Raw genomic sequence first — 14,573 nt, forward strand, 5'->3', positions numbered from 1 at the left:
CAGTGCCCAGGCCCAGAGTTCAAGTCCCATGACCAACAAAAAAAAAAAAGTTTCAAGCAGAGGTACTTAAGCTAGATTGCAACTAGAAATGTGGCTCATTAACAGGCAGAATCAGAGTCACCTGGGAACTTGTTAGAAAGGAACAGAAGGGAAGTCTTTGCCAGGTGTGGTGATCTGTTCACACCTATAATCTCAGCACTTGGAGGATAGGACAGAGGAAGTATGAGTTTGAAGCCAGCTTTGGCTACTATCGAGACCTTAGCTTCAAAGAAAAGCCTCAAGCTCTACTCAAAGCTCTGAACCAGAACCTGCATTTTCATAAACTCTCTTGGTGATATAAATACACATTAAAGTGCAAGCAGCACCACAATGGATGCTATTTAAAAAGTTCTATTAAATCCAACACTAGTTACCTGTAAAACGCAGCACTACAAATGGAAAGTCTAGGCCCTGCTCCATGAGTTTTAACAGTAAGTTAGCAGCGGTTGGGAAAAGTGTGAAGAGAAGGGCATTATCCTTCAAGGGGATTACCAATGACTTCCATGGCTATAACCAACAGACCTATTTGTTACCTTGTTGACTATTAAGTAACATTGGAAATCACAGCCATTCCTTCCTTCTTTTCCCTTGGCTTCTTGGGTGTACAGTCTCAGTTTTTCCACTACTTCTCCAGGTAAGATTTTCTCTGCTGGTCCTTAAATCCTGGTGCTGCAACATAATGACTTATTATCTCTTCTCAGTCCATGCATCCTTACAAGGTCTTGCTAGGTAGGCTGGCAAAATGCTGGGATTATAGGCATGTACTACCATGCCTGCAAGTTAAACTACAATTTTAATTATTATGTCTATCTCTGAAGAACAAGTTTCTCCTCCAGGTTCCTGCTCCTAACTTGTTAGTCCATCTACCATACCAAGACACTGCGAAGGTCCTCCAGGATATCAATCTCAGCAGGACCACTGCTGAGTTCATCACTCACCCTCCAAACCTGCTACTCCATCCCAGAGAAAGGTGCTGTCTTCTATCTGTTCACACTGAATCCCAGATCCTGTGCTTTCTCTCCTGTTATCAACCAGCCTCTAGGGCCTGCTGTTTCAATTTTTATCAGTCTACCTTACTCCATGCCATTGCATCTTTGACTTCCCGAGCAAAGTGTCAGCCTCTTCTTGGGTCCTTGCCTCCATGCTTGCTCTCCTCTATCCATGCTGCCACACAAGCCACAGTGGTTCTTTAAAGCATATGGTTCATGTTCTCACTCTGTCTCTCAAAGCTCTTTCTCTACAATGTTTGCTCCGCTCCCAATTATACTTTGCTTTAAGGATAAAGTCAAAGATCCAAAACAAAGAAACCACCATCTTGGACTCTCCCAGCTCTCCAACTCTGTCCCTTGCCGCTCTCCCGCCATAATACACTTCACATTGCCAGCTACCAGCTCCTTTAGTTGGTCCTTAAGCCAGGTCTTCTCTTTGCTCATCCACTCCTCTACTTTAAGCAGATAGTTAACTATTACTCATCCTTCAAAAACACAGCACTGCTGCCTTACCCGGATGATTTTCTTGATCAAGTGAGGCTCTTTTCTCCTAGCACCCTCCTCCACAGCACTCCTAAGATGACCGACTCTTAGGCTCAGTGTCTGCCTCTTGGACTACACAGAAAGCTCTTACAGCAGGGGCTATGCCACTTTCCTCTCTGTTGTATCTTCAGGGTTTAGAACTAGAGCTGGCACAGATAGACATGATGGCTCTCACCTATAATCCTAGCTACTCAGGAGGCTGAGGTCTGAGGATCAAGGTTCAAAGCCAGCCTGAGCACTAAAGTCCATGAGATTCTTATCTCTAATTAACCACTAGAAAACCAGAAGTGGTGCTGTGGCTCCAGGGGTAGAGCTGTAGCCTTAAGCTGAAGAGCTCAGGGACAGCGCCCAGGCCAAGTTCAAGCCCCATGACCCACAAACAAATCAACAAGCCAACAAACAAAAAAAACTACAGCTGGCACATAATAGGTGCTTAATACTTTCAGAGGGAGTGGAGACAGAGCAAATTTCTCAGCGGCCAGGTAACGTTGAAGATCTCAGGTTTCCCCAATATAAGCATAACTCATTCCTCAACTATTATGAAGATGGTACCTGTGGTGAAAGGGTTTGAGTCATCTGTGAATAAATTTTTCTTTATTCATTTTTGTACATATTACTAGAAGGCAATGAATACTAGTGCCCACTGAGATAGGACAGTGACATCTGTTTTATAAACATAGGAAAGCACAAGAAGTGCTTCTCAATGTGTGAGAAGTAATGCACCTACTACCTGACGAATGTAACTGTAACCCCAACATTACCCCAACAATAAAATAAATAATCATTCATAATTTTTTAATAAGATAAGAAAGCACAGAAAGTGGTGCTGTGGCTCAAGTGGTAGAGCGCTAGCCTTCAGAAAGCCCAAGGACAGTGCCCAGGCCCTGAGTTCAAGCCCCAGGACTGGTGGAAAGAGAGAAAGAGGGAAAGAGAGAAAGAGAGGAAGGGACGGAAGGAGGGAGGGAAGGAGGGAGGGAGGGAGGAAGGAAGGAAGAAAGAAAGAAAGAAAGAGAGAAAAGAGGGAGGAACTGGGAATGTAGCTTAGTGGTAGAGTGCTTGCCTAGCATGCATGAAGCCCTAGGTTCAATTGCTCAGTACCACATACACAGAAAAAACCACAAGGGGCACTATGGCTCAAATAGCAGAGCATTAGCCTTGAGCAAAAGCAGCTCAGGGGCCGGGAGTTTGGCCTAGTGGTAGAGTGCTTGCCTAGCATGCACAAAGACCCAGGTTCGATCCCTCGGTACCATATACATAGAAAAAAAAAACCGGAAATGGTGCTGAGGCTCAAGTGGTAGAGCTCTAGCCTTGAGAAAGTCCAAGGACAGTGCTTAGCCCTGAGCTCAAGCCCAGGACTGACAAAAAAAAAAGCAGCTCAGGGACAGTGTCCAGGCCCTGTGTATGCACATGTGCATCATGGGGTTTGAACTCAGGGCCTGAGACCTGTCTCTGAGTTGTTTTGCTTAAGGCTAACGCTCCCTAGTTGAGCCATTTCCAGATTTTTGGTGGTTAATTAGAGTAAGAATCTCATAGACTTTCCTGATGACACTGCGTTTGAACTGCAATCTTCATATCTCAGCCTCCCAAACAGTTTAGATTATGTGCATACACCACCAGTGCTCAGTTAGCACTTTCTTATTAATGGCACAGATTGTTGTTCTTACCTGTGTTTTACAAATTGCCTAAGCTCCTGAAGTTTCCATTTGTCATATTTTTCAAAGCGTTTGAAGTGTTCTTCTGCATGAAATTTATCAGAAGATGAGTTATAGGCAAATACCAGCCCACACAGAGCACCAATACCACCACGTCGAACCTGGAAACAGAAAGCCAGATGGAAGCCATGAAAAGAGACAAAAGTTTTGCTTCCAATTAATATAGTTGAAGTTTAACTACATAATGCAAAATAGGACCAATGAAGTAATTTTGAAATATTAAGTCATGGAAGAACAAGAAAGCTACTTCACAAAAAATGTTTCTTCACTTTCTCTGGCTTTAGAGTTTATACTCTTAGAGAATTACAAAGCTATCCATGTTTACCTCCCTGCCTTCTGTTACAGGCTTGACACTAAGCAAGTAATAAAAATACCTAATTTTAAAAATCAGTGACATGGACTCTGAGATATAATCTACTACCCAAAAGCAGCAAAAAGAACATAGGAAAATTACCATAATTCTTATCTGTGTAACTTGGAAGGCAGATTCAGTTCCTGTAGAAAAAATAGTACTTGCTCTGGTTTTTCCAGTCTCTGTAAGAAAACCTGAAAAAAAGAAAAATTAGAATTAGAATTTATAACCCTAAGATTTAAGATCAACAAAAGCAAAGGACGACTAGCCTATTTGGAAGAAAAAAAAAGAGCATACTGAGTACCATCACAAAAATTGTTTTTTCGTTTTTGCCAGTCATGGGGCTTGACCTCAGGGCCTAACCACTGTCCTTGGACTTTTCTTAAGGCTAGAAATCTACCACTTGAGCCACAACACCACTTCAGCTTATTCACCTGTCACCTTCCCCAGATATCTGGATGACTCTATTTAAAGGCATCGATTACATGACTAGAGGTGAGGCTCAAGTGGCAGAGTAAGTAAAGGCCATGTGAGAGCTTAGCGAGTCCTAAATTTAAGCCCTGGTACACTATTCACATCAGTACTGCCTATGCCAGTAAGTTCTAATGTTTTTCCTACTCTTTCCATTAATAGTTTTAAGGTTTCGGGTGTAGTGTTGAAGTCTTTGATCTATTTTGCATTGATATTAGTGCAAGGTAAAAGACAGGGATCCAATTTCAGTTTCCTATATATGGATGTTCAATTTTTCAAACACCATTTGTTAAAGAAGCTCTTTTCCAACATATATTTTTGGCTTCCTTGTCAAGTATCAGTAAGTATATAGGTTTATTTCTGGGACTATCACTCTATTCCACTGGTTTTCAGGTCTACTTTTAGGACAGTACCAAGATTTGTTTTGGTTACTTGGGTCTTTTGTGGTTCCATATGAATTTTTGGATTATTTTCTCTATCTTGGTGAAGAATGACACTGTGATTATGATAGGAACTGCATTGAATTATAGACTGCTTTGGCAGAGGCCATTGTCATGGTATGAACTTCTTGATGTTTTATAAGTGCTAGAACATTCTACATTCTTTATTGAATCATCAACATTCTAAGAGAGGGCTTGGAATATGGCTCAGTGGTAGAGTGCTTGCCTAGTATGCATGAAGCCCTGGGTTCAATTCCTCAGTACCACATAAAAAGAAAATGCCAGAAGGGGGGCTGTGGCTCAAGCCGTAGAGTACAGAGAGGCCTTAAGTACAGAGAGGCTCAGGACAGACTCAGGCCCTGAGCTATAGCTCTCCACAAAAACAAACAAAAAATTCCAAATCATTTGATGTAGTTTTTTTTTTGGCAAATTTTACACTGAAAATGCATGATTACAATATTGTATGCAAGCATTCTATACTACATAAAATTTTTGAAACTTTGGGTGTACTGGCTCATGCCTGTAATCCTGGCTACTCAGGAGGCTAAGATCTAAGGACCAAGGTTCAAAGCCAGCCCAGGCACAAAAGGACCTGAGACTCTTATCTCCAATTAACCTCTAGAAAATGAAAAGTAGGGCTTGGCTCAAGGGTGGGGCGGTAGCCTTGAGCTCAGGGACAATACCCAGGCCCAGGAGTAGAGTGGTAGCCTTGAGCTGAAGAACTCAGGGACAGCGCCCAGGCCAAGTTCAAGCCCCATGACCCACAAAAAAAAAAAAAAAAAAAAAAAGAACAACAATAAGAAGTATGAAAAAAGAAAAAAAAAGTTTCAAAGTTGTCTAAAGATTACAAGAGGGAACATAGAGGATACTAATAGCCACCAAGATGGAGGAAAGAAAGACTCAAACACCCTAGGCTGAAGAGTCAACAAGATGAAGCACATTCTTTTGCATGTGTGCGTTTTACTGGTACTAGAGCTTGAATTCAGGGTCTTCCTCAACTTTGGTGCTTACTACTTGAACTACATCGCCACTTCTTTCTTACTTCTTAGTGGGAAATTAGAGTCTCTCAGATTTTTTTGTCCAGGCTAACTTCAAACTTCGATCCTCAGATCTCAGCCTCCTGAATAGCTAGGATTACAGGTATAATACCTGGCATTAGCAATTCTTTTGTTGCCACTAAGAAAAATGAGGCTTCCTCCCAACACAGCATACGTGGTTGACTGTATTGGAAAACACCTCTCATGATGTATGTCAGGTAAAGAGTATCTTTCTCTCTCTCTTATTGTTTTTTATTGTCATGGGATAACAGCAGTGTGGTGTTGAGCCACTGCGTTTCATAATACTTTAAGCTAACACAACAGAAAGAGAAACTAAACTTAAAAACAAAAATAGCATTTTAGGCTGGAAGTTTAACCTACTGGTAGAGTGCTGGCCTAGCATACAGGAAGCACTGGGTTCGATTCCTCGGTACCACATACATAGAAAAAAGTTAGAAGTGGTGCTGTGGTTCAAGTGGTAGAGCTCTAGCCTTGAGAAAGTCCAAGGACAGTGCTCAGGCCCTGAGCTCAAGCCCAGGACTGGTAAAAAAAAAAAAAAAAAAAAAATACTTTTTTTTTCTCCAGTCCTGGGGCTTGAACTCAGTACCTGAGCACTGACCTTGGACTTTCTCAAGGCTAGAGCTCTACCACTTGAGCCTCAGCACCACTTCCGGCTTTTTTTTTTTCTATGTATGTGGTACCGAGGAATCGAACCCGGGTCTTCATGCATGCTAGGCAAGCACTTTAACCACTAGGCCAAACTCCCGGCCCCCCCAAAAAAGTATTTTGATTCCAAGAGATATTCATTTCCATGCTTTCAGAACTACAGTGTTAAATGGCTTTCAGGCTCTCAAATACTTGTAAGTTTATAAAGGTCATGAGTATTGAGACAGATTACAAATGAACAGGAGAAAGTGTTCAGAACTATCGCCAACTGAAAACAAGCTAAGGCAAAGACTACACATCTGAAAAAGTGACCCAGTGATGTGGCTTCACAGCTTTCCTACTGCTGCACTAGAAATAGATGGATCCACCACTCACCATCCCTTGTCCATGGTTCCACAAGGAGGTTTTCAGGTCCTGACTTGTCTTCTTTTCCTTTGACATCACAAGCCTGAAGAGTCAACTGAAGAGGTTTACCTGACCAAAGAAAAGAAGATGACCATTAAAGTTGGCTCCATAAAGAAATGAAAACTAAGAAAGTGCCTGTGGCCATGTACTACTGACTAAAAGTCTGTTTAAAAACTAAGACAGAGGGGTGGGAGCGTAACCTAGTGGTAGAGTGCTCGCCTAGCATTCATGAAGTCCTCAGTATCACATACACAGAAAAAGCTGGCAATGGCGCTGTGGTTCAGGTGGTAGAGCGCTAGCCTTGAGTAAAAAGTGTCCAAGAACAGTGCCCAGGCCCTGAGTTCAAGCCCTAGGACTGGAAAAAAAAAAAAAAGAAAGAAAAAACTAAACCAGAGCAATGTTAGGCTAAAGTTGACACTATCCTTCTGTTTTCCTGAAAGAAGTTATTCCAAGTTTCTAGAACAATCACTTCAGAACAAACACATATGCACTACTACTATAAACTCAATAGATTTTTGGGATTCCTAAAATGCTGTTTTGAAGCCAGTAATAAGTTTTATTAGAATTGCATTTAATATTTTTGTCCTAGGTCTTTGAAATATCTCTAGAAAATTTTGAAAGGTTCAAGAATCAAAGATGAGGGGCCGGGAGTTTGGCCTAGTGGTTAAAGTGCTTGCCTAGCATGCATGAAGACCCGGGTTCGATTCCTCCGTACCACATACATAGAAAAAAGCTGGAAGTGGTGCTGAGGCTCAAGTGGTAGAGTTCTAGCCTTGAGAAAGTCCACGGACAGTGCTCAGGCCCTGAGCTCAAGCCCAGGACTGGCAAAAAAAAAAAAAAAAGAATCAAAGATGACTGATCAACAAAGATGATTGAAAATGACTTTCCTTCAATAATATAAGGAATATCTATTAACCTATTACAGGACCCAGAATTAGATCAGTACTTGTATTGTACAATTCCCAACACATCTCTCCCCTAGCCACAACCACTGATCTGTAAACTTTTCTAGAGAACACTTCAGCTTCTCCATAACACCTATCCTTCCCACTGAGCCATGCATGCTCTAGGTCTCCTCCTCTTTAAGAGAAGACACTTCCACCAAATATAAGAAAAATTACATCTATAGGATGATAGCCTTTTTTCTTTTCTTTTGTAGGTCATGAGGCTTGATCTCTGCCTGGGTGCTGTCCCTGAGTTCTTCAGCTCAAGGCTACTGACCTACCTTTGAGGCAAGCCCCACTTCCTGTTTTCTGGAGGTTAATTGGAGATAAGAGTCTCAGGTTCTTTTGTGCCCATGCTGGCTTTGAACCTTGATCCTCAGATCTCAGCCTCCAGAGTAGCTAGGATTATAGGCATGAGCCACCATGCTGCTAGAATGATTGTCTTTAAAAATTAAATATGGCAGGAGTTTGGCCTAGTGGTAGAGTGCTTGCCTAGCATGCACGAAGACCCGGGTTTGATTCCTCAGTACCACATACATACTAAAAAGCCGGAAGTGGTAGGCTCTAGCCTTGATAAAGTTTAAGGACAGTGCTCAGACCCTGAGCTCAAGCCCAGGACTGGCAAAAATAAAGAATAAAAAAAAAATAAATATGGAGCTGGGAGTTTGGCCTAGTGGCAGAGTGCTTGCCCAGCATGCACGAAGACCCATATTCAATTCCTCTGTACAACATACATAGAAAAGCCAGAAGTGGTGCCGTGGCTCAAGTGGTAGAATGCTAGCCTTGAGGAAAAAGCCCAATAACAGTGCTCAGGCCTTGAGTTCAAGCCCCAAGACTGGCAATAAACAAACAAATAAATACTAAAATTAAATATAAATCAGCCAGGCACTGGTGGCTCACATCTATAATCCTAGCTACTCAGGAGGTTGAGATATAAGGATCTTGGTTCAAAGCCAACCCAGGCACCAAAGTCCATGGGACTCTTCAATAAACCACCAGAAAAAGCGGAAATGGCACTGTGGTTCAAATTGGTAGAGCAGTAGCCTTGAGCTGAAGAACTTAGGGACAATGTCCAAGTTCCATGACCGACACACACACACAAAATATATATATATATATGTGAAGTCACAGTAAGACATAGGCACAAACACCATGGCATATATATAGATCCTAGTAATATTTATATATTTATATACATATATTATATATTTTTTATATGCTTTATCACTTGAACTTGTGGACGGAAACTTTACCACTGGAGACCAGGACGGCAAGTAAGTTGTTCACTACATTGCCAAGTGCGTTGTTTGGGAAAAACTTCATGAGTTCCTGGGTTGAGAAGGATTAGGGGAACCCATCTTAGCTCAGTAACCACATGCTAAAATTGATTGCTAATGGGTCTAGGAAGGGAATGTGGTGGCATGATAAGCACGCAGAGGTATGCATTCTAAGTGAAGGATTTCTTTGTACCAAGTCTTGGCAAGCTTCTTCCCTCCAAATTCCAAAATCTCTTAAGTTACATAATGACATCTTCCTGTACTTCTCCAAAGATAGTTATTCAAAGGCAGACTACACTCAAGGACTACATCAGCAAATGTTGAAAGACTACCAAGAGACACCTGTATGTCCTTTTCTGATCCTGCCATAACTATAAACTATGAACATTCCCCTAACCTCTATTAACTGCTCAAAAGCCCATACTCAAAAGATATGCTAACCTAGGGATAAGGGTCTCTAACTATACCCAGTCTATGAATTGCCTAGAAAGACCAAAGATGCCAGGAGAGTAGAGAGTAAGGATGCTTTCTCCATTGCTGGTATTTTCCTCATGTTCAGGTTATTTACCATATTTAAGAAGCAGGTTCTGTCTGACAGATGCCATGGATGAGATGAGGGACAGGGCATCATACTGTGTGTCCAGTTGGTCAGTAATGGTACACAAAGAACTCATCACTTTGGCAACACTTCCCCTTGCCAGTGCAAAGGCCAGCAGAGTCAGTTCTACTTCTGGAGTAGAACAGCAGCTAGGAAAAAGAAGAATAAAAACCATTTACTTACTAAAACTATGAAAAAAAATCTATATAGTTCAAGACCATATAAAATTAATTCAAGCCCACAAGTAAAGTTATGATTAAAATTATTGGAATATGCTTTTTAAAAAATATTTTTTTCAAAATCCTTTTAAAAATATATACATAAATTTTATATATTTACATCTTCAAATCATTATATGAAGAGTTACAATTTAACACATTTTTTTCACATATCTAGTTAATCTTGATCAGCTCAAAATCCTTAATATGTATAGAAATACATATTTTGGCCACCTTGTTTTGTTTGCATTATTTCTATGAAACTGGGGCTTGAATTAAGAGCCTAATACTCTTGTTTAGTTTTTTTTTTTTTTTTTTTTTTTACTTAAGACTAGTGATCTGCCACTTGAGCCATACCTCCTCTTGCAACTTTTTGCTGGCTTTTGGTAGGTAAGTGTGTCTCTTTTTTTTTTCATATATTTTTATTGTAATTAATAGAAGGGTTACATTATATTCACCAGATAGAAGGTGCTTTACTTCACAAACATTGATACCTTTCTCATGTCTTGGTCTCCATTTCCCTCCCCTCAGGGAAGTGTCTCTTGACTTTATCTACCTGGACTGAACCTTGATCCCCAGGTCCCAGTTTCCTGAGTAGCAAGGATTACAGGCTTAAGCAACCAGTGACCAATGATACTAGGATTTTAATTCAGGATCTTGCACTTGCTAAGCAGGTGTTCTACTATTTGAGCCTCTAACACCTATGGGAAAACTAAATTAACCCAGGGAGCAAGGGAAGTAAATACTCACATCTGTACCATCTATGAATATAAAAGATACTAAGTTAAAGACAAGGATCTGCTGCAGCATCTGTTATTAGGAAGCCTTGGTGATAAGAGTCCCCCAAACTTATCTGCCTGGGCTGGATTTAAACCGGAAGCCTTGGATCTGACTCTTGAGTAGAATTACAAGTGTGAGCCAAGAGCACCCCCTTAATTTGTGGGGTATGTGTGTATGAGAGAGAGAGAGAGAGAGAGAGAGAGAGAGAGAGAGAGAGAGAGAGAGAGAGAGAGAGAGAGAGAGAGAGAGAGAGAGAGAGAGAGACAGAGAGAGAGAGACAGAGAGAGAGAGAGAGACAGAGAGAGACAGAGAGAGACAGAGAGAGACAGAGACACATACAGAGAGAGGGGGGAGGGAGAGAGAAGGAGGGAGGGAGGGAGGAAGAATAGTGGGGCATCTGTGCTCTCTCTCGGACTTTTCTGTTCATGGCTGACACTACCATTTAAGCTAGGCCTTCAGTGCAGCATTTTTGCTACTTAATTGGAGTCTCAAGAACTTGTCTGCCTGGGACAGTTTCAAACTTAAATCCTCAGATCTTAGCTTCCTAAGAAGCTAGAGCTATGAACATGAACACTAGCATTTGGCCTCTAACTCATTCCCTCCCCCACCCCCATCCTGGGGCTTGATCTCAGGGCCTGTATACAGTCCCTGAGCTTCTTTTACTCAAGGCTAGCACTCTACCACTTGAGTTTACAGTGACAATTCTGGCCTTTTCTGTTTTTGCAGAGGAATCAAACCCAAGGCTTCATGAATGATGGACAAGCACTCTATACCACTAAGCCACATTCCCAGCCCAAAACTCTTATTCTTTTTCTTTTCTTTTTTTTGGGGGGGGGTCATGGGGCTTAAACTCTGGGCCTGGGGTGCTGTCCCTAAGCTCTTCAGCTCAAGGCTACCACCCTAACCCTTGAGCCACAGCCCCACTTCCGATTTTCTAGTGATTAACTGGAGATAAGAGTCTCTCCTTTAATGCCCAGGCTGGCTCTGAACTGCAATCCTCAGATCTCAACCTCCAGTGTAGCTAAGATTACAGGTGTGAGTCACTGCTGAGGTCAGGTGATATTGTTTGGAAAGAGTCTCTAGACAGATAAAACTATTAGTTTACTTTATCTTCACTATACCATTTTAAAAAGTAGTGATCTTTACCCAGGTGTTGGTGGCTCATGCCTGTAATCCTAGCTACTCAGGAGGCTGAGATCTGAAGATCCTGGTTCAAAGCCAGCCTTGGCACAAAAGTCTGGAAGAGTCTTATCTCCAATTAACCACCAAAAAACAGGAAGTGGTGCTATGGCTCAAACTGGTAGAATGGTAGCCTTGAGCTAAATAGCTCAGAGATAAGAGTCCAAGCCCCATGATAGAAAAAACAAAACAAAAAAAAATCACCTTTTTTTTTTTTTTTTAATCCAGAGTTTGAATTCATGGCCTCATAGTTGATTAACTCACTTGATTTACATCTTGAACCAAGCTAGCACCTGGTTAGTGTCCATCTTTTAAAGATTATATTTAATTTCTTCAGACTTAATAAGCATATATACTCTCCACCCATGTCATAGAATTCACCCCATCAGTCTTTTTTGTCCTGGGGATTGAACTCAGGGCTTAAGTGCTATCTCTGAGCTTTTCTGAGCAAGACTAATGCTCTATCACTTGAGCATCAGCTTCACTTTCAACTTCTTTGGTAGTTAACTGGAGAAATCTTATAGACTTTCCTGCCCAGGCTGTCTAGCAAGCTCAGATCTCAAGCCTCCGGAATAGCTACCATCATCTGGCTCACTTTTTTGTGGAGGGCTTTTCTTAAAAAATTAATTTTACTGGGCCGGGAGTTTGGCCTGGTGGTTAAAGTGCCTGCCTAGCATGCATGAAGACCGGGGTTCGATTCCTCGGTACCACATACATAGAAAAAAAAAAACAAAACTGGAAGTGGCACTAAGGCTCAAGTGGTAGAGCTCTAGCCTTGAGAAAACCCAAGGACAGTGCTCAGGCCCTGAGCTCAGGCCCAGGACTGGCAAAAACAAAAAAAAAATTAATTTTACTGTCAAGGTGATATATAAAAGGGTTGTAGTATATATACAGAAGATAGTGAGTAAATTTCTTTTTATTGTCGGGGTAATATATAGAGGGGTTATAGTTACATTCGTCAGTTAATGGGTGCATTACTTCTCTCACATTGATACCCCTTCTCATGTTTTTGTCCCTGTTTCCCCCCCTCCTTTTTTTGTAGGTCATGGGGCTTCAAGTTACAATAAATGAACATTAAGATATGACTTTTAAGAAACCTACCAAGAAAATCTCATCAATCTTGTATTTACCTAGTTATCCTTATAAGGAAGCTATCCACTTCTTCCAGAACATTGGGAGATAAGAAAGTTGAGAAGTCTGCAGATCCTGGTGAGAGAGAAAGTGGAGGCATATGCTGCAGCGCCTTCCTAGAAAAATAACACGTGAGATTAGAGGAAAGCCAGGCATGACATTAGACAATACACATTGTGAAAAACATTTTGTGTTGGTGAATACCTTAAAACTAGACAGCATTCTCAGGAGAGCCTAGTTTACAGTCTAAGCTAGACATTTTTCTTCCAGAGTCATAGTACTAAATAGTTTCATATGGCTCCATTTTTTCCTCATTTTTTTTTTTTTTTTTTTTTTTTGCCAGTCTTGGGCTTGAGCTCAGGGCCTGAGCACTGTCCTTGGACTTTCTCAAGGCTAGAGCTCTACCACTTGAGCCTCAGCACCACTTCCAGCTTTTTTCTATGTATGTGGTACCGAGGAATCGAACCTGGGTCTTCATGCATGCTAGGCAAGCACTTTAACCACTAGGCCAAACTACCAGGCCTTTTCCTCATTTTTTAAGAGTTCCATTACCTTCTATAAAAGCCTCAACTGTCTAGAACTCAGCACTCATTTGAAGTAATGAGGGCACTAAGACACAAACTCTAACTAAAACACTAGAATTCTTAAGAGAACTGATCCAAGAAACAGACCCATATGTGGCTCAGTAGGAAGCCTGTTTTACATAAATGATCTTAAGATCAATAACATCTACATAAATGTCCTGAATTTTATTGTTTCCTAAAAAGATCACATCACATCACTATCCACATTCAACATTCCTGTCTTGTTTCTTGGCCTTTTGACCATGATGACTGCTTTTTGTTTTGTCTTATTTTGTTTTGCAATGCTGAGGTAGAATCCAAGGCCTTGAAACACATGCTATGCAAGTGCTCTACATCCTTAACATATTAAAATCTGTTTTAATATTTCCCTTTTCTCATCTCTTGCAATTATCCTGAATTCCCCAACAGTATTATCTTCTTTTGATTAGCAATCACCTAATAAATTCATGCAAAAAAATAACTCCTAAGTGCTATCACCTTGAGCAAAAGTGTCCAAGGACAGTGCCCAGGCCCTGAATTCAATCCTCAAATTGGCAAACAAACAAACAAACAAAAAACAAAGGTTCAAAGCCAGCCTGGGCAAAAAAGGACCTGAGACTCAAATCTTCAATTAACCTCCAGAAAATGGGAAGTGGGGTTAGGCTTAAGGGTAGGGTGGTAGCCTTGAGCTGAAGAGCTCAGGGACAGTGCCCAGGCCTAGTTCAAATCCCGTGACCCACAAATAAATAAATAATAAAAAACAACAACAACAAAAACCCAGCAGGTCTACAGACAACACTATTTACTCAGCATGGAAGAAGGAAGATTGCTGGAGAATTACAGAAGAGTACATGTACCTTGACAAGGTAGAAAATAGAGTGACTTACTGGGTATTATGCAGCACTGTCTGGACAAAGGCAGGGTTTGTCTCCATAGAAGCTGTCACCAGAGATGTCAGCAGAGACCAATACCATATTGCAGAGGCATCTGAGACTGAGACTCCAGACTTCTTAACTCTCTGAAAGCCAACAGCCCTCAGACCATGAATTCTAGTATCACATCCATCGCTAAGACAACGTTTTATGTTAATCTGGACATCTGTTAAGCACAAACAATAAATTTAGTATTGGATTAACATTTTTTTATTTTAACTTTGTGTGTGTGTGTGTGTGTGTGTGTGTGTGTGTGTGTGTGTGTGTGACAGGGGGGTGGGGGGAGAGAGAAAATGA

General features: G+C 41.2%; 1 protein-coding gene across 1 annotated transcript in view; it reads right to left on the minus strand.

The window, feature by feature from the left end:
- The window catches only part of Zzef1 (zinc finger ZZ-type and EF-hand domain containing 1), a 146,356-nt gene that overhangs the window by 102,334 nt on the left and 29,449 nt on the right, over window positions 1-14,573 (minus strand). Inside the window, exons 6-11 of the mRNA XM_090349331.1 lie at window positions 14,232-14,442; window positions 12,781-12,897; window positions 9,444-9,622; window positions 6,625-6,723; window positions 3,738-3,829; window positions 3,236-3,384 (exon numbers count right to left, since the gene is read on the minus strand). Of these exons, the coding sequence (XP_090205457.1) occupies window positions 3,236-3,384; window positions 3,738-3,829; window positions 6,625-6,723; window positions 9,444-9,622; window positions 12,781-12,897; window positions 14,232-14,442 (847 nt within the window). The remainder of the gene's footprint in view (window positions 1-3,235; window positions 3,385-3,737; window positions 3,830-6,624; window positions 6,724-9,443; window positions 9,623-12,780; window positions 12,898-14,231; window positions 14,443-14,573) is intronic.

Source organism: Megascapheus bottae, chromosome 17 (assembly GCF_031878675.1).
Source record: "Megascapheus bottae isolate mThoBot1 chromosome 17, mThoBot2.hap1, whole genome shotgun sequence".
NCBI lineage: Eukaryota > Metazoa > Chordata > Mammalia > Rodentia > Geomyidae > Megascapheus > Megascapheus bottae.